Source organism: Hemitrygon akajei, chromosome 12 (assembly GCF_048418815.1).
Source record: "Hemitrygon akajei chromosome 12, sHemAka1.3, whole genome shotgun sequence".
Lineage (NCBI taxonomy): Eukaryota > Metazoa > Chordata > Chondrichthyes > Myliobatiformes > Dasyatidae > Hemitrygon > Hemitrygon akajei.
The window spans coordinates 53,175,096-53,196,171 of NC_133135.1; the positions used below are offsets into that span (position 1 = coordinate 53,175,096).

The window sequence follows — 21,076 nt, forward strand, 5'->3', positions numbered from 1 at the left end:
CATATTATTTTTACGTAGGTCTGACACTACACCTGCCAGGCTCTTCTGTGCACGACCTTAAGAAAAGGTTGGTCCCTTTACCTGATGATAATGTAACATGTGAATACACTGGGCCATGAAATTACAGGGTGTGGTGAAGTATAACCTGTAACTGTTGATAATCTATAGTTTCAAATGACAAAGGTTAGGTCTATTGTGAAGTTATGTTTACTGTAGTAGTGGTGCACATATATGATATGATGTAGTGTTTTCTCAGTATGAGCTTTGCCTCCACAAGGATTATGACGTAGTTTCCCCTTACACTATCGAAGATGAATCTGCAACAGTTAAGTTTGTGAGAATGGCAAAATCTCTCACAATGGTTTACTTCTCAGTCAAGTCTACAAGCTATGCCTTATAGGAACAAGGCTACTCAGTCAGTGATAATTCAGTGAGACATCTCTGATAATAAATAGTGAGGTCTCAGACTCAGTCCCCTTCCAGTTCTCAATGACTCTCCAAGTGTTATTCAACTTGTATTCAAGCTGCACTGTTATAGAGATTTTTAATTCACTTCTTTTTTTTCTAAGATTGGCATGTACAGTGGGTGTAGTTTGATTGATGAGATGAGAATATCTAGTAAGTTGTATCGGTTTGGATGGACTAATGTAGCTAAAGAATTGGTTATTTTCTATGCAGCAGTTTTATTGTGATGTTGTAGCTGAGGAAGCTAGATTTTGAAGAGGCCTTTGTTAGCAATTATCCAATGCTTTGAGTGGTGCTGATTGTGTTTCCCTTTCACTTTGTATATGCTAAGTTGTATAATTTTTATTTTATTGACCTGCAAGCATTTTGTTGCAACAGAGAAAGTTCAAAATTAGAAATTTGCTGTCATAGTTTTGAACTTTTTCCAAACGCACATCTGCAACCCAGTGTAAGCAAAGCAGCTTCTTCTTCTGCTCTGAATCCTCCACACTTCACGAGCAGGCGGAATCTAAAGTACCCCTAACATTATCATTTCATAGAACTGTTTACACTGTTGTTAATCTTGCAAGAGTATAAAAAGAAACTCGAAGGATTCCTTATTTATTATTAAATTGTTCATTAAATTTCTACTGTTAGATCAAGAAGAGTGCATTTCTTAACCTCCATTGCTTTCTTGTTGATTCACATTGGTTATTCCACGGCTCAAACACATGCATACAAATGCACATATCTAAACATGCACACACAATAGCAGATGAAAATATTTTCAAATCACCATACATGCAAATCAAGAAAAAATGCATAATCAGAAAAAAGTATCATCCCAAAATTCTAAAGCATATTAATTTCAGTTAGAACTTAGTGCTTTTGCAATGTGATTTCTTTAAGAATCTCTTTGTGCAGCTTTTTTCTATCACCATGTATAAAGAGCTAATGTTAAAAGTGAATCTAAAACATTTGCCATCTTTAATAAACTTTTCTCACTATCCATTTCTTGCTTACTTATTAATTTACATGTACACCCAATGAGAATGTATTACCAGTATATGAGAGGTTTGTGATGAAGCATATCAGATTAAAAGTCTGATCCACACTGACATTTTGGATGTACGTGGTCAACATAAGCCAGTGTGGTTTCTAATGGCAAAATGCTAAGATGTGATTCTGAAAGTCCGCTCTCGACAGAGCAAAACATTGCAATTCTAAGCTTATCATATTTCATTCAGTGGCATGCTTTTTAAAGATAATTTAGCTAATAAAGATTAATTTAGCTAATTTGGAATATACCATGAGAATCATTTTCACCTGTTTTCGTATTGACACACAGCGTACATCCCAATACAGACATAATGCAGGATCAGGACATTATAGGGTCACCATGCTCATTATACAGAATTTCATCTAATTTAATGTATTGTTGCCCCACCCAATTTTCGCATTCCAAGTGTGCCTTAAATAAAATATAATACGTGGATAAATTGAATATAGATTATATTGGATTCAGTGCAAATTATCAGTGATTTATTAAGGTATAACAAAATAACAATAATGATCCCAGCACAATCAGGTTAGTCAAGAAGATTCAGTTTTCAACATTCAAGATAAAGTAATAAATTTTATTAGACATTGGCTTTGTGTGAGAAGCCAGAGAGTGGTAGTAGATGGTTGCCTCTCTGACTGGAGGCCTGTGACTATTAGAGTACCACAAGGATCAGTGCTAGGTCAACTTGCTGGTTTAGTCGTTAACTGAACCAGCAAGTTTGTGGGTGACACCAAGACTGGGAGCGTAGTGAACAGCGAGGAAGAGGAAGACGATCATTGTTTGCAGTGAGACCTGAATCAGCTGGAAAAATGGCAAATGGAATTTAATGTGGAGAAGTGTGAAGTCTTGCATTTTGGTAAGACCAACGAGGGTAGGTCAAACACAGTGAACAGTAAGGCACCGAGGAGTGCGGTAGAACAAAGAGGTCTGGGAATACAGGCACATAATTCACTGAAAGTGGTGTCACAGTATCCGCATTAGTTTTATGTCTGTAGTGCATCCAAACTGATGCAACTTACTTGAAAGCTTTTGGCACATTGGCCTTCATAAATCAAAGTACTGAGTACAGGAGATGGGAGAATGTTGAAGTCGTATGAAGTTGGTAAGGCCTAATTCAGTGTACTGTCTGCAGTTTTAGTCACCAATCTACAGGAAAGATGTAGATAAGGTTGAAAGAGTACAGAGAAATTTTACAAGAATTTTTCTGGGTCTGGAGGATGTGAGTTATATGGGAAGATTGAATAGGTTAGGACTATTCCTTAGAACATAGAAGAATGAGGGGAGATTTGATGGAGGTATACAAAATTATGGGGGTTATAGATAGGGTAAGTGCAAGCAGGCTTCTTCCACGGAAGTTGGGTGAAAGGTGAAAACTACAGGTCATGAGGTAAGGGTGAAAGGTGAAAAGTTTAAGGGGGATATAAGGGGAAACTTCTTTATTCAGAGGGTCATGAGAGTGTGGAACAAGCTGCCAGTGCAAATGGTGTATGTGAGCTTGATTTCAACAGTTCAGAGAAGTTTCCATAGGTATATGAATGGTGGTGGCATGGAGGGTGATGGTTCTAGTACAGATCGATGGGAATAGGCCATTTAAATATTCGGCATGGACTGGATAGGCCAAAGGTCCTGCTTTTGTGCTGTACTTTCAATTACTCTATGACTAATTTATCCTATATTTCTATTGCTCATGAAATCTTCTCCCAGCTGTTGATTCACTGAATGCCTTAAATCTCTGAACAAAGTACACAGCTTACAATCATATGCTCATCTGAAAGCTCTTTTAACTAATTATGAACAGTGCCTCACAAAATGCCCAAGACATGAGTGGTGTTCCTATTGCATAGGTTTTCATGCCCATATCTGTAACAGGTATTCATTGTCTCTCCTTAGATGACAAGGGCTTGATTAACAAGCTCCTGGTAAAGTTGCCTGAATTACTTCTCCTCATTTTATTTATTGAACAATGGCTCATATAGTATCCAGTGGGGGAGAACAATCAGAATTGTGTCTCTGTGTTTCATGGAGACACGATGGATATTGAGGTCCAGTCCAAGGGTTTCTTGATCTACTGGATGGATCGATCTACAGAACATTTGGGGAAGGCAAGGGGTGTAGGATTTGTGTTTCATAATACACTCTCGGTGGTGCTTGGACATAGTGATTTTGTTGCATTCTTGTTCGCTCGACCTGGAACATCTAATGATTAAATGACATCTGTTCTACTGACCAAGAGAGTTCACCTCTGTGATCCTGACCACCAAAGGCCGATGTTAAGCAAGCACTCAAGGCATTGAGTAATGTGATTGACAAGCAAGAAACGGTACACCCTGATGCCTTTCAATTCATTGTTAGGGACTTCAGTCAGGCTTGTTTGAAGAAATCCCTGCCCAGTTCTCATCAACATATTACTTGCAGCATCGGGGACCCAACACAATTGACCATTGTTATACTGCGATTAGCAGCACCTACCTTTCAATCCCTTTCTATTTACTATGCATGCCCCAAGATAATGAATCTCAGGGTAGCATATGTTGACATGTATGTACTTCAACAATAAATTTTCTTTGAACTTTGAAATTTGAAATGGGAACAGTAGAAATCTGCAACTTTTGCAAGCCCAGAGACATTGAGATCAGTGCTGCACACATACTTGCCAAATCCCATCCAGATCAACAAACTCAGGTCCTCACAGTGGATTCAGGGGCATCAACAAAGAAAGAAACTGAAAAGGAAGCTAATGACTGCTACTGTGCTTTCCTAAACTGTTACCAAAGATGGATTCCAGCAAGGATACTCATGTTTTTCATTGGATTTTCTTTGTTGCTGCCAGCGTGATGTTTGTAGGATTTATTTGGGGGACTGAACACATGAATAGATCATATTGGATTGTTATAACTATCTCCAAACTTTTGTTTCATTATTTTCAATTAAATGAATATCAGAAGTGCAAAATGAAAGTTACGTGATGTTTCCCATAAAGCACTTTTAGGACGAGGCTAAGTGGCTGGGTTGTGGCAAAGGCAGGGGCTGGTTCTTGGGCTGGGTTCAGATCAGGAAAATTATAACACAAAGTGTTGGCAGTGAAAGGACAGGATTATGATCCCACAATCAACAGTGTAACACTGGGAAAAATATTCATATTCATTTTTGGAAATCAGGTCTCACAGAAAATTCCAGCATTACTGACCCATCCATAATTGCTTTTGAGAAGATGATGGGGAATTGTTTTTTAACTCACCGCAGTTCTGCTGGTGAAGTCATCTCTACCATGTTTATGACAAAGGCTTTCCATGATTTAGATTCAGCCACCGTGTAGTGACAGTGATGCATTTATAAATCAGCATTATATGGAATAAGGGTAACCAAGGGTTAACCTAGCAGATAGAATTGTTAGGATGACGTTTGAAAGATGGGAAGCTCAGAGTCCTGTTTTGGAAGTAAGTGATCAACAGTAAACAAACAGATACTAGGGTAATTACAATACATTTGGTTGTGATTGAGGAGATGTGCAGGGACTAAAAAACAGGTATGTTCTAACCACAACACTTCTGATGTTGGCAATTAGGTTCATAATTGTTTTTATAACTTTGTAAGTTGATTGACTGTGTTGTGTAACAAGTCGTTATTTACGCTTGTTTAATTTGCATTAGTGAGATCGGAAGTTGTAATCATTAAATGCTAATGTAAACTAGAGCCATAGAAACAGGATTAGAGTTGACAGTACTGTCTGGTTGCCAGATGTAATAAATAACTGGTTTCCATCTTATAGTATAACATAGAATTGTTAGTTTTAATTTTCAGTTAGTGAAAGAGAAAAGAGAAATATATTCTCATTCATTTCTGCGGTATGTGTTACATAAAAATAACTGCTATAAACTATTAGAGCATTATTCTAATGTTTTATGACATAATTGGCAGAAATCCAGTATTTCATGTGGCATAACACATGAGAAGAGACTGCAGTAATGGTGAAAAATTAGCTCATCAAAAGTTTATGAAACATATTAATATTCCTTAAAATCACAGGAGTAGTCTTTAACTTGATATGGTGGTTTAAACTGAGAAATGGGGTGTCAGAAGCTGGGATACATTCTTCTCAATCACTGTTACCCATTTTACATTACCACATAGAGTCTCAAACCACTGCAAAGCGAAAAACATATAAATTATTACCCATTTCCAAATTATTTTCTCTGGTTTGCTAAATTATAAATAACTTCATTATCACTGATTGCCAGAAGGGAACTCTTGAGAGAGTTGGCTTTATTATCATGATTTTCCTTCTCTCTCAAGTTTTTTTATCTTTAGGTATATTCCATTTTTGGACCGGAGGACCAGTTGTGGAACTTTGACTGGTAGCTTCGATTCATCAACTTCCAGCTCAAATCGGTTCAGGATCAGAGCAATGGCCACCTTCATTTCATTCATGGCAAAGTGCTGACCAATGCAGTTCCTGCAAAAGAAACAATTACTTAACTTTTTATTTTAACTTTATTATTTTAACTTTAATTTTTTAACTTTACACGGGAGTATTTTCAATTTTTCTTTGAAAATCCAATGAAGGAGAAAGTGCATCCTACAGAACCAATATAACAGCATTCAGCCGTAGGATACCTTGCTGAATTTACACTGCCCCAGCAGTCTCAGAATTTCTGATGTTTGCTACAAAGTGGTTTTAAATGATGCACCATCATATAAATAACCAGCCATGTCTGTAGCAATTCCATTATAAGTTGCAAAAGGAGTGATTTGGAATCTCTGCCCATTTTAAACATAATCCCTTTTATTAGTGGGCACAATGTTGGGGATGGGGACCCCTTTATTTCTGTCATACCATGTACAATCAGATCAATATTGATGTTACATGTTCAAAAGCATTTTTGACAAAGAGGCCAATAAGCAGCAATCTCTCTGAACTGATGATTATAGGGTGCAGGTCAGTGAACTTGAGGCAGTGAACTAGCAACCTACATCTTACTGCAGCCTTTTCTCCAATTCTACAGATAAAACTGAGTCTTCTTGGAAGGAAAGTATGAATCTAAATATTCAATCATTACCTCTGTAAATAGAGGTCAAAAATCCCTTCCATGTTCTCTTTCCTAGCCTTACCACTCATCCTGATTCCCTTCACAGTGCAGTCCTTGTTTTCAATGCCTTTCTGCCGCCCTCCTGCACTCTCACTAAACTTAATTCATCCATGAAACTTGCACATCCCCGAGTGATGTCACATTTATAGCGTTTCACTTTCCCACCTTTGAACAGAAACTATCCCTATAATTAGGCCTTATTCCCATTCCTTTCAAAACCACAATCATCACCTTGAAACAAAAGCCCTCAGACTTTCCAAGTACAATATTATCCATAATTTAATCTCTGACAAGCTCCTTGGACAGTGACAGTAATATCTTTCAACACATTGAATATATTGTGACGCTCTGGGGAGGGGTGTGATCGACAGCCCACCCCTGCATTTCTAATGACCTGTACTGTTTATTGTTCTTGTGTTAAAATGCTTTTGTGGGATTATGGTGGGAAGTTCCAGTTCATTTATTGTTACATTTTAGCTTGGGTTATATAGTTATTCACTTGTGTATTTGTGGGTCAGCCTGACTGTAACCCGGGCTTGTGATGGTCACCTCCCCCATTTGGTGAAACTGGTTAGGTTCACTCTCATGGTGCCCTGTCTGTTTTGTGTTTATCACAATAAAACAGTTGTTGAGTTCAACGAGCTTCCTCGTCTGTCATTATGGACCAAATACTCGCCACAATATCTAAATCAGGCCAGAGCATTGTATTAGTCCTGATTAAAATAACCAGTTACAACATTGAAATACTCACTGTTTCAATTTGATTTCTCTGCTTTAGTTTGATACTGTCCACCACCTAGCTACGATGGCGCTAGAGAGCGGTTTCTTCAAGCTCATCTGAGGAAACAGCTTAATTTCTACCTTTAATGCCTCTATTTTGCCTTTCTAGGTGGATGGGGTTCTGTCGAAATCTCTGACCTACAGCTGCAGTCAAACTTTGGTTCTCTATGGCAATGATTCCTGCTCCTGGAGTTCACCGACCAGCCATTTATCGATGTGGGCTAGAAGACGAGCACGTCCTCAGGGTGCTGAGGCTCTGCGGCCCAGGCACAAGCCAATTCTATGCCGGTGTCACTGACTGAAGCATTGTGGGAGAAAACGGTGTATTGTGAACAAACGATCAGCTGTTGGAGGTCTGAAACTTGGTGAATTGCTATCTCTCTCACATTGGTGGAGAAAAGTTTGTTGCCAATTCTTAGAGAACTCAGAGAAAGCAGTGACATGGCAGAATTTAACATCGTAAATCAGTGAGTGTTTATTTTAGTCTTGTTAGTCTCACCTCTCACTGTGTGACACCTCACTGCTGTTTTATTAGGGAGAGAGAGCACGTGTGACATGTCAAATTGACAGGTGAATGATTAGTTTCTGTTGTACTGCATATCACGGTCTTTCTTGGGGGCTTTGCTGTTGCTTGCTTGGTGGGTGGAGGGTGCTGATGCTTTTTGCTGAGGTGAATGGGGGAGGGGAGGGTCGATGCTTTACTGCTGCTTGTGCATGGGAGGGGAGAGTCGGGGGGGGTTTTGGGACTCTAACGTTTTTACTGTCGCTCATCCTTCTACCTTCTGTTTTCACAGATGCCTGCAAAGAACAAGAATTTCAGGTTGTATACCGTATACATTCTTTGATATTAAAGGGAACTATTGAACTACCTTCTTTCTTAGGGTAAGAAATGTACTTCAATGTGATGCATAGTATTCACATCACTAAAGATTGTCAGGCCAACCTAAATAGCCTGGGCAAATGTGTGCTACACTGGGGGAAAATGCAGTATTTCTATCTTACTGCCAAATCACGTTGGGAGTGGGCAGCGGAGTGAGAGGCAGCAGAGTGAAAGGGCTTTGGCTCAACAGGCTTCAGCGGTAACGAGACGAGGAGAGGCAGTTGTTGATTGCAAAAGGAAGTAGTATGTGTGTGAGACCGGTTTTATATAGAATAGTACAGCACATTACAGGCCCTTCGGTCCACAATGTTGTGCCGACCCTCAAACCCTGCCTCCCATATAACCCCCCACCTTAAATTCCTCCATACACCTGTCTAGTAGTCTCTTAAATTTCACTAGTGTATCTGCCTCCAACACTGACTCAGGCAGTGTATTCCACGCACCAACCACTCTCTGAGCAAAAAACCTTCCTCTAATATCCCCCTTGAACTTCCCACCCCTTACCTTAAAGCCATGTCCTCTTGTACTGAGCAGTGGTGCCCTGGGGAAGAGGCGCTGGCTGTCCACTCTGTCTATTCCTCTTAATATCTTGTACACCTCTATCATGTCTCCTCTCATACTCCTTCTCTCCAAAGTGTAAAGCCCTAGCTCCCTTAATCTCTGATCATAATTCATACTCTCTAAACCAGGCAGCATCCTGGTAAATCTCCTCTGTACCCTTTCCAATGCTTCCACATCGTTCCTATAGTGAGGCGACCAGAACTGGACACAGCACTCCAAGTGTGGCCTAACTAGAGTTTTATAGAGCTGCATCATTACATCGCGTCTCTTAAACTCTATCCCTCGACTTATGAAAGCTAACACCCCATAAGCTTTCTTAACTACCCTATCTACCTGTGAGGCAGATGTGGTTGGTGTCAGATGTGGCAGGTCCTGGAGTCTCCCGGCGTCCCGGACAGCCACATCTGCACCCTGTGCATCAAGATGCAACTCGTAAGTGACCGTGTTAGGGAACTGGAGCTGCAGCTCGATGACCTTCGTCTGGTCAGGGAGAGTGAGGAGGTGATAGAGAGGAGTTACAGGCAGGTGGTCACTCCGGGGCCATGAGGAACAGAGAAGTGGGTCACAGTCAGGAGAGGGAAGGGGAAGAGTCAGGTACTAGAGAGTACCCCTGTGGCTGTACCCCTGACAATAAGTACTCCTGTTTCAGTACTGTTGTGGGGGACAGCCTACCTGGGGGAAGCAACAGTGGCTGAGCCTCTGGCACAGAGTCCGGCCCTGTAGCTCAGAAGGGTAGGGAAAGGAAGAGGAGGGCAGTAGTGATAGGGGACTCTATAGTCAGGGGGTCAGATAGGCGATTCTGTGGACGCAGGAAAGAAACTCGGATGGTAGTTTGCCTCCCAGGTGCCAGGGTCCGGGATGTTTCTGATCGCGTCCAAGATATCCTGCGGTGGGAGGGAGAACAGCCAGAGGTCGTGGTACATATTGGTACCAATGAATAGGTAGGAAAAGGGAAGAGGTCCTGAAAGAAGACTACAGGGAGTTAGGAAGGAAGTTGAAAAGCAGGACCTCAAAGGTAGTAACCTCGGGATTACTACCTGTGCCACGCGACAGTGAGAATAGGAATAGAATGAGGTGGAGGATAAATGCGTGTCTGAGGGATTGGAGCAGGGGGCAGGGATTCAGATTTCTGGATCATTGGGACCTCTTTTGGGGCGGTTGTGACCTGTACAAAAAGGACGGGGTTGCACTTGAATCCCAGGGGGACCAGTATACTGGTGGGCGGGTTTGATAGAGCTGTTGGGGAGGGTTTAAACTAGTTTGGCAGGGGGGTGGGAATCAGAATATGAGTGCAGGGATTAAGGTAGAAGGACAAGGGCATGATGCTAAGAGTTCTGAGTTGATGAGGAAGGACAGGCTGGGGACGAAACATAATTGTAGCCAGTTAAAGGGGTTGAAATGTGTCTATTTCAATGCTAGGAGCATTAGGAACAAGGAGGATGGAACTTAGAGCATGGATTAGTACATGGAACTACAATGTTGTGGCCGTTATTGGAACTTGATTGGAGGAAGGGCAGGATTGGATGATGCAGGTCCCAGGGTTCAGATGTTTTAAAAGGAATAGGATGGGAGGTAGAAAGGGTGGGGGGGAGTGGCATTGCTGGTCAGGGATAGTATCACGGCTATAGAAAGGGAGGACACTGCAGAAGGAGTGTCCACTGAGTTGGTCTGGGTGGAAATCAGAAATAGGAAGGGATCAATCACTGTGCTGGGAGTAGTCTATAGGCCCCCAAATAGCTCTCGGGACACTGAGGAGCAGATAAGTAGGCAGATTGTAGAATGGTGCACAAAATACAGGGTAGTAGTTATGGGTGATTTCAACTTCCCTCATATTGACTGGCACCTCTTGAGTGCAAGGGGGATAGATGGGGCTGAATTTTTCAGGTGTGTTCAAGAAGGATTCCTGACACAGTATGTGGACCGGCCGACGAGAGGAGAGGCTATACTGGATCTAGTTCTGGGTAATGAACCTGGTCAGGTGAAAGACCTCTTGGTGGGGGAGCATTTCGGTGAGAGTGACCACAACTCCCTTAGCTTCAGCATAGCTATGGAAAGGGATAAAATCAGATGAAATGGTAAAGTGCTTAACTGGGGAAGGGCTAACTTTGAAGGGATGAGGCAGGAACTAGCGAGAGTAAATTGGAAACAGATGTTCAAAGGGGAAAGCACAGAAGTAATGTGGGAGAAGTTTAGGGACCACTTGAGCTGGGTTCGGGATAGGTTTATCCCACTGAGGCAAGGAAAAAATGGTAAGAAAAGGTAACCATGGTTGACGAAACACGTGAGACAACTCGTCAAGAGGAAAAAGGAAGTATATGTTAGATATAAGAAGCAGGAAGTAGGAGGGGCTCATGAGAAATATAGGGTAGCCAGGAAGGAGCTAAAGAAAGGACTTAGGAGAGCTCGAAGGGGGCATTGGCATGTAGGATTAAGGAGAGCCCTAAGGCATTCTATGCATATGTGAAGAACAGGAGGATGACGAGAACCAACGTGGGACCGCTAAAGGATAAGGAGGGCAACATGTGCTTGGAGGCAGAGGAGGTTGGGGAGGTCCTAAATGAATACTTAACTTCAGTATTCACAAGTGAAAAGGATATCTTGATCAGGGTGAGGTTGAACTAGAGCAGGCCTGTGTGCTGGACAATGTGGAGATTATGGAAGAAGAAGTGCTAGATCTTCTTAAAAACATCAAGATCGATAAATCCCCAGGGCCGGATATGATACACCCCAGGTTGTTGTGGGATTTGAGAGAAGAGATCGCTGGAGCATTAGCTATGATCTTTGAATCCTCTTTTGCTACAGGGGAAGTGCCAGAGGACTGGAGAATGGCAAACGTAGTTCCCTTGTTTAAAAAAGGTAATAGGGAAAAACCTGGAAACTATAGACCGGTGAGTCTTACGTCGGTGGTCTGCAAACTACTGGAAAGGATTCTTAAGGATAGGATCTACGAGCATTTGGAGAAGTACAGTCTACTCATGGATAGTCAACATGGCTTTATGAAGGGAAGATCGTGCCTCAGGAGCCTGATAGAGTTTTTTGAAGAGGTAACAAAAGAAATTGATGAGGGTAGGGCAGTGGATGTGGTCTACATGGACTTTAGCAAGGCATTTGACAAGGTCCCTCACGAGAGACTCATCCAGAAAGTCATGAGGCATGGGATAAGTGGAAACTTGGCTGTTTGGATAAAAAATTGGCTTCAAGGAAGAAAGCAGAGGGTAGTTGTGGAGGGGAAGTATTCTGCCTGGAGGTCGGTGATTAGTGGAGTGCCGCAGGGATCTGTCCTGGGACTCCTGCTATTTGTGATTTTTATAAATGACCTGGATGTAGAGGTGGAAGGATGGGTGAGTAAGCTTCCGGATGACACAAAGATTGGAGGAGTTGTGGGTGGAGCTGCAGGTTGTTGAAGGTTACAAGAGGATATAGACAGGCTGCAGAGTTGGGCAGAAAAATGGCAGATGGAGTTCAATCCGGATAAGTGTGAGCTGATGCATTTTGGAAGGACAAACCAGAAGACTGAGTACAGAATTAATGGTTAGTTACTTAAGAGTGTGGATGAACAAAGGGATCTTAGGGTTCAAATCCATACATCCCTCAAGGTCGCTGCACAGGTTGATAGGGTAGTTAAGAAGGCCTATGGGATGCTAGGCTTCATTAACCGGGGGATTGAGTTCAAGACTAGAGAGGTCATGTTGCAACTCTACAATTCTCTGGTGAGACCACACTTAGAGTATTGTGTTCAATTCTGGTCACCTCGTTACAGGAAGGATGTGGAAGCTATGGAGAGGGTGCAAAGGAGATTTACCAGGATGTTGCCTGGATTGGAGAACAAGTCATATGAAGCAAAGTTAGCAGAGCTGGGACTTTTCTCTTTGGAGCATAGAAGAATAAAAGGGGACTTGACAGAGGTCTACAACATTATGAGAGGAATAGATAGGGTGGATAGTCAGTACCTGTTTCCCAGGGCACCAAGAGCAAACACCAGAGGGCATATGTACAAAATTAAGGGAGGAAAGTTTAGGGGGGACATCAGGGGTAAGTTTTTTACACGGAGGGTTGTGAGTGCCTGGAATAACTTGCCAGGGATGTTGGTGGAGGCTAAAACATTAGGGGTATTTAAGAGCCTCTTGGACAGGCACATGGATGAAAGAAAAATAGAGGGTTATGGGGTAGTGTGGGTTTAGTACTTTTTTTAAAGGATTATGTGGGTCGGCACAACATGGAGGGCTGAAAGGCCTGTACTGTGCTGTAGTGTTCTATGGTTCTATAGTTCTATCACAAAATCTAACAGAGTTGTGTCTGTTATTGAAGGGATGCTGTCAAGGTTTTTACAAAATCAACTCAAGTGCCTTGTTAATACAGTGGTGCTAGAAAGTTTGTGAACCCTTTAGAATTTTCTCTATTTCTGCATAAATAGAACCTAAAATGTGATCAGATCTTCACGCAAGTCCTAAAAATAAAGAGAACCCAATTAAATAAATAACACAAGAACATTACACTTGTTCACTTATTTAGAAACATAGAAAACCTACAGCACAATACAGACCCTTCGGCCCACAAAGTCCTGCCGAACATGTCCCTACCTTAGAAATGACTAGGGTTACCCATAGCCCTCTATTTTACTAAGCCCCATGTACCTATCCAAAAGTCTCTTAAAAGACCTTATCATATCCGCCTCCACCACTGTTGCTGGCAGCCCATTCCACGCACTCACCATTCTCTGCTTAAAAAACTTACCCCTGACATCTCCTCTGTACCTACTCCCAAGCACCTTAAATCTGTGCCCTCTTATGCTAGCCATTTCAGCCCTGGGAAAAAGCCTCTGACTATCCACATGATCAATGCCTCATCATCTTATACAACTCTATCAGGTCACCTCTCATCCTCTGTCGCTCCAAGGAAAAAAAGGCTGAGTTCACTCAACCTGATCTCATAAGGCATGCTCCCCAATCCGGGCAACATCCTTGTAAATCTCCTCTGCACCCTTTCTATGGTTTCCACATCCTTCCTATAGTGAGGCGACCAGAACTGAGCACAGTAATCCAACTGGGGTCTGACCAGGGTCCTATATAGTTGCAACATAGAACCTCTCAGCCCCTAAACTCAATCTCACAATTGATGAAGACCAATACACTGTATGCCTTCTTAACCACAGAGTCAACCTGCACAGTAGCTTTGAGTGTCCTAGGGACTCGAACCCCAAGATCCCTCTGATTCTCCACACTGCCAAGAACCTTACCAATGAAGAAAATGAAGGAAACTCATATGAACAAATGAAGGAAAATGTACAAATGAAGGAAATTCAACATTGTGGTTACTCTCCCCAGGATTGGTCAATCAACAAAAATAATCACTCTAAGAACAAAGCGTGTAATATTCCAGGAGGTCAGGAAGAACCCCAGGGTAACATCTAGGGACCTACAGACCTCTCTTGCATTGTTGGCCAATGTCAGTTTCATCAGGTAAACACTGAACAACAATGGTGTGCATGGCTGGATTGCCAGGAGAAAGCCACTACCCTCCCAGAAGAACATTGCAGCTCATCTAAAGTTTGCTAAAGACCATATTGATAAGCCAAAAGGCTATTGGAAGAATGCTCTGTGGATAGATGAGTCCAAAATAGAACTTTTTGGCTTAAATGAGAAGTGTTAAGTTTGGCGAAAAGCAAACACTGCATTCCACCATAAGAACCCCATCCCATCTGTGAAACATGGTGGTGGCAGTGTCATGGTTTGGTCTTGTTTTGCTGCCTTGGGACCAGGACAGCTTGCCATGATTGATGGAACTATGAATTCTGAATTGTACCAGCAAATTCCACAGAAAAATGTCAGGGTATCCGTCCGTGAACTGAAGCTCAAGGGAAAGTGGGTCATGCAGAAAGTCAACGTCCCTAAACACACAAGTCAGTCCACAAAAGAATGGTTAAAGCAGAAGAAATTTCACATTTTGGAATGGCCGAGTCAAAGACATGACCTTAATCCTATATAAATGTTGTGGAAGGACCTGAAGCAAGCAGTTCATACAAGGAAGCCTACCAAGATCCCAGAGGTGAAGCAGTTTTGTAAGGAGGAATGGCCTGAAATTCCTCCAAGCCGATATGCAGGACTGATCAACAATTACTGGAAATGGTTCGCTAAAGTTATTGCTGTACAAAGGGGTCACAACAGTTACTGAAAACAAAGGTACAAATGCTTTTCCCAACAAATATATGTAATATTGGATATTTTTTCTCAATAAATAATTGAACAATTTTTTGTGTTATTTATTTATTGGGGTTCTCTTTATCTAGTTTTAGGACTTACGTGAAGATCTGATCACATTTTAGGCCATATTTATGTATGCAGAAAATACTAAAGGGTTCACAATCTTTCTAGCACCGCTGTAAGTCCCTTTGTATGGGGGCAAAATGGTTTAAACAATTCTGCTGCTACTCAGCTCACAGGTAACATTCCAGGGATAGATCTCTAGGTGGTTCCCAATTCTGCCATTTGGCTTTCTGGTAGGCTTGGTATCAAATAGGCTGAATGATGAACAATTCCCATGGCGAACCCAATTACATTCCTAACCTGGGTTTCATTATCCCCATCTTGCTGAAGCTACAGCAAAGGCTGTTCCTGAGGTGCCAAGGATTTTCCATGTCTTTGTTTCAAAGAAACTTCATAGTAATACACCTGACAACTTCAATATTCTGTTTCTTGTTTCATCTCTCCTTGGATGAGGTTGAATTTCAGACTTCACAGTCCTGCATTTTGAAATGCCATATCCTTTACTTCTAAAAGCCTAATTCTTCAATTCTGCCCATGAGGAGAAGTTAAACAGCGTACACTCCTATGCTCTATAGATTTAAAAAGAAATGTGAGATGATCTCTTTGAAATGTCCAATATTAGAATGGGTATTTTATAGATTAGAGACAGTGATAATATGGGATTTATCTTTAAGGGCTGTCTAGAACCAGGGTCCACAGACTCATAATAAGATAACATCTATTCAGGATTCAGGTGTGAAAGAAATCACTTCACCCACAGGGTGGCGAATTTTTGGAATTCTCAGCCTGTAATGACTGTGAAGATTCGGATGTTCAGTTTATTCAGTGAATAAATAGATAGATAAAGGAATTGAAGGATTATGGGATAAATGCAGGAAGATGGCACCAAGATAAAAGATCAGCCATCTTCTTTTTGACTGGCAGAGCCAGCATAGGAGTCTGAATCACCAGCTCCCGTTTCTAGATTTTATGCTTGGTCTTTCCATGCCAGAATGTTTCCCATGCTATTTCAAAGCACACTGAGATATTTATTAATGCGATGTTGCCCTCTCCCACATTCCATTCCCTGATTTATTTATGTCTAAGTTTTTAATCTTCGTGTTTTTGGTTTAAATATTGTACAGTATTTAACACAACATAGTGATATTGAAATTGTTCTAGTGAATTAGAATGTATCGATTTACTGTAAATTACATTATTATAAAATAATTAATGTCAAAGGCAATCTAACGTAATACATTGTTTTCCTACCTTGGTCCAACAGAGAAAGGAATGAAGGCATGATGGTGCCTGTGTTCTGAATTTTCTGGGGTAAACCTCAAAGGGTTAAACTCCTGATACATGGAAAGCAATAGTACACATCACAACTTTGGAACAGTCAGAGGTAAATTGTTGATATATAATTATAAATTCACACAAAGACTATCCTTTGTTATGTCACAGTAAACCTGCTTCATTTTGGTAGAAACAGTAATATCTTTGCAGATTGTTATTTAAAAGTTGTTATAACAAGAATTTGTAAAGGATATGTGCTAGGAAGTTACCTGCAAACGAAGGAACAAAATAGTTGCTTCATGAAGAATAGATCAGATATATACGTCTGTCTCTCAGATAAGTCCATTTTTACTAGCTATTTATGTATATTACACGGGTTTCAAGTATCTCACAATTTTTATTTTAATAATGGATTCACCCTATTAAATTTGACTATAACACACATGGAATATATTTCAAATCATCCCTCTTTAAAGAACATTACACAATAGTACACTTGCTTAACCAAGGCAATCCGAAGTGGGAGATATTTGTCTATTACCTTCACATTCATGCTGGTAAAACAGTGAGAATGGTCTTCAAGAACCACAATGTTACTGGGAATTGGATTTATAGAGAGTCCTGTATGACTTTGAATCGTTGAAGTCAAGCTTGGGTGGTTATCGAAAAGTCAGAATTGCTAAACAAAAAGTACTAGCACATAAGTATACAAAGAGCTATTATAAGTAAATTGTGGTGTATGCTGTATAACAATAAAAATGTTTTAGACATAATATGTGAAAACAAAATGAAGATTGGGATGATGGTCTGGAAACTCAATGCAAGGCCTAATGTCTATTAGAGTAAGTGATAAAATTTCATTAGAAAACTGATCTCGAAACAGGTTAACATGTTGATTTTGAGGTTTGCCGTTATTTTGTAGGCTCTCCTGTGCATACAATGAGTTAATGCACATTGGTGGCTGGGACATTCTGCAATGGCATTCAGCCATATGTAAACCACAAATCGATACAACTTTTGTGAATTTAGTTTAATTCATGCATGCTGGAGGACAAATGTGAACCTGCCTTGGCAAAATTTAAAGTGGACTTGCCTCAAAAAGTCACGAACCATGGACTCCAGAACTGGTAACTGCTCTCCTTTTAGGTGAAGATACTCCTTGTTCTGGCTCTTCTTCTAGTCCCACCCCCAAATCATTCTTAATCTTAATATTCCACCATCCTCCACAAGTTAAACTTGGCCCTCGCCCAATCCAATAACAGCAATATCTCTTGTCCCCACCACACTGGTAACTACCGTAATTGATTGTATCTGTGATGATCTGATTGACCTTTTAAGTATGATGCGGAAACCCTTCCAACCCTCACCCTGGGTTTCTTTCCAACTTGTTCTGCTGCCACACTCCCCAAGCCAAATCCACAAACTAACTTTTATCCTCTGCATTATGAATCGTGGAGAGAGGTCTTTGAGAATACTGAACACATAAGATCTGTTCTACTGTACATGAAGCTTTATTCCCTGAATTCAGTAGAATTTTGCAGGGACAGTCCTTCACATAAAACATGTATTGATTTGTATTCCAAATTTACTATGCCTTTTTTCAGAGTAGAACATTTTTTTCTAGCCAATAAAAAAAACTCAACTTGTAAAAATTTTGCTGTTTTTCTACTGAACCTACTGCTCTTGACTGCATATTATTGTACTGCATGCAGTATATTTATTTTTTGATTACAGTAACTTAGAGATCTTACAGAAGTTCCCTATCATGATGTGCTATCCCACACTTCAAGTGGCAAATTATGATTTTTAAATGCTGTTCTTAGCAGTCCAGAACACCACATTTGACAGAAAACAGATGCTTAACATCCAGGAGAAATACTCTAGTGCCTAAGTAAAAAATTCCTAAATTTCCTTAAGATTCTCCTGAACATCCAGTAAAACACCAGTAGAGGATTGGAGGAATCACTAGATAAAGGTGCAAACTATAATTTTAGTAGCTGGCCATGTTATTCCTCTGGGTATTACACTGACTGGAAAATCCTTCTCCATTAGAATTGCAAAATGTCAATAAAAGTAAATTGATTCAGTTGTATTTTATCAATCCTTGCCTGCCATTTTGTATCCAAATATTGCATGGAATTTCTGTCAGATGCAAGCATAGGAGATTACTCAGCAAATTTTATTCACTATAACAAAATGTTTTCTTTTCACTTTCTGGCATAGAATTGGATAAAATTCTACAGTAAGCTATGTTCTTAATCTAAGAATATAAGAATATGATTAACTGAAGCAGATAAAGGCTTTTCAACACCTCACCTCTTATTTGCTATCAAATGAGATCAAGGGTGATCTGATCTTTATTCCAAACTCCATTTTCCTGCCCTCACTATAAAACCGTTTATGTCTTTATTGTCTGAACTCTCTGCCATTCTACCAGTTATAGATAATTTTCTGAAAATTACCCTTACTTTTTTCATGTTACCAATCCTTTTTTTTGACCAACAAACATTTGAACTCTTGTATGGTCATGTTTTACGTGGCGCTTTACCAAGCACCTTTTGAAAATGCAATCATGCTGTGTCCATTGTCTTCTTTTAATCTGCCTTGGACCCTAAGACGTAGGAGCTGAATTAGGTCATCTGACCCACTCAGTCTGCTCCACCGTTCAGTCATGGCTGATCCTTTTTTCCTATCTCCTCCTCAACTCCAGTTCCTGGCCTTCTCCCCGTAACCTTTCATGCCATGTCCAATCAAGAACCTATCAATCTCTGCCTTAAATACACTTTTTTTCTAAATGATTGAGTGGAAGAAAAAGTCAGATGTAACCTTGCTGGTTACATTCACAAAGAACTCCCACAATTTTGGTAGGCATGATTTTGCTTTCATAAAATATTTTGACTGCTTACTCATGTCAGATTTTGCAACATGTTCTTTTTATCATTAAGAATGCCTTCCTACATTCTCTTGAGAGCAAGTGTTAGCCTAAGTAGTCTGTTGCCCCTATTTTCTTTGTCACTCCTTTCTTGAACAGCAATGTTTTCTAATCTAATTTTTCCAGAATTTATGGAATTTTTAAAATCTAGGGACTAATGTCCATTTTCTTAAACACCCAAGCTAACATGAGGCACTAATACTATCATATAAATGTAAAACTTCAAACATATGTTTGAAGTTTGAATGAAGATATCAAAAATTCAGAAGCTGAATTACACTGTCTGCATTTACAATAGATAAGTGACAATTAAATCAATGGAACTCAGAGAAAGAGCATTTAGGGTCTTGTTTACAGACACATTGCTGAAAAGTCTGGCAGTAAGAGTTCTGATACAGATTTAATTATTTTATTATTGCATATGAAAATGGAAATTACCTCAGGATTTTCCCAGAACATTGGATTCCTGTGGAGGCAATAGATGTTTAATGCAACCAGACAGCCTGTGGAAATATAATTAAATAACCTCAGTCAATCTGACAAATAAGTGTATATCAACTGATTACTCCTGTTAGAATTTCTATGCATGACACTACCTTCCTGGCCAGATTTCAACTAGCTAATATTCCTCAGTCTTCACTAATAATACTTACGATATAGACTTAAAAGCTGGCAAAAAACTTAATATTTTTTCTTTAGGAACAATCCCTGATCTCTACATGTTGATTTTTTTGATGTTTTGGCTGCTGCTTTGACCTCACTAGACCTGATAAGCCATCAGGTTGTACATCAAATTTAGAAATGCATCGACACACCTAATTTAACCTTCATTACCTGAAAGTGCTTCATACATTTATATGCACTTAAAGTTAAGATCAATGATTGAAATTCACTCCTATCAATCATAGGCCCAGCATTTAGTTAATGATGCTTTTTGCATCTTTTTTCTCTTCTTGGTTATTTCTCTTGGAATTCATCGAGTATCTTAATGGAATTGATTCTTCCACTGTAGTAAAGCTGATAATGTGATTCTTTAAATAGCTCTTCCACCATTTTAAGATGCAAATTCTCAGACCATTATTTCCCAGAAGGAACATTCAGCAAATGATCAATGGAGGAAGGAGCTTCTGTCTCTGAATAATGATACATCCATCCAACCTAACCAATCCCTTGAAAATGATAAAGAGGGGCCAGATTTGAGCTCGGTGTCTCATTTGCAACAACTAACCCTTTGATTCACAAATCTCTATGAAATTAAAATCTGCAAGAACAACAAGGGCGGGACTGTAGGTAAAATATAGCGAAATTTGCCAGTGCTAGAGACTGTGTTGATAATGCTTACTCTCACTTTGCAGTCTCACTAAAGCTGTTGTGAGCAATCCAAAAGCCTTAGTTGAAAGGATTCATGGACTTATTGCGTGATTTTCACGAGACATAGAAACAATATAATGACTGTTATTGTGCTGGAATCAACAATGTGTCATTTACGTCAGCATACACCTAATCTAGAAATCATGATATCTCTTGTCCAGAAAAGTAGATGTTTGCAAACAAAATATATACATAGTGTCCACCAAAAATAATTCAATGGATCAATAGGTAAGAGTTTTATTTCATCTTAAAACTTAATGAATTGTAACACCTGCAGGAACTTGTTTTCCATCAGGGAATACCAGAGGTTTGGTCAGTTTCCTGGACAATCCTGGAAGAGGGGGGAAAAGCCGTAGAGACTCCTTTAGACACATTGTGGTGTATGGCATTGTACTCAGGAATTCCCTGCAAATACAGAAT

General features: G+C 40.2%; 1 protein-coding gene across 1 annotated transcript in view; it reads right to left on the reverse strand.

Moving 5' to 3' along the window:
• Positions 1–1,987: 1,987 nt before the first annotated feature.
• Positions 1,988–21,076, reverse strand: part of LOC140737018 (cytochrome P450 4B1-like) — a 42,797-nt gene continuing 23,708 nt past the window's right edge. Inside the window, exons 9-12 of the mRNA XM_073063107.1 lie at positions 20,928–21,061; positions 19,724–19,788; positions 16,330–16,412; positions 1,988–5,960 (exon numbers count right to left, since the gene is read on the reverse strand). Of these exons, the coding sequence (XP_072919208.1) occupies positions 5,777–5,960; positions 16,330–16,412; positions 19,724–19,788; positions 20,928–21,061 (466 nt within the window). The 3' untranslated portion in view covers positions 1,988–5,776. The remainder of the gene's footprint in view (positions 5,961–16,329; positions 16,413–19,723; positions 19,789–20,927; positions 21,062–21,076) is intronic.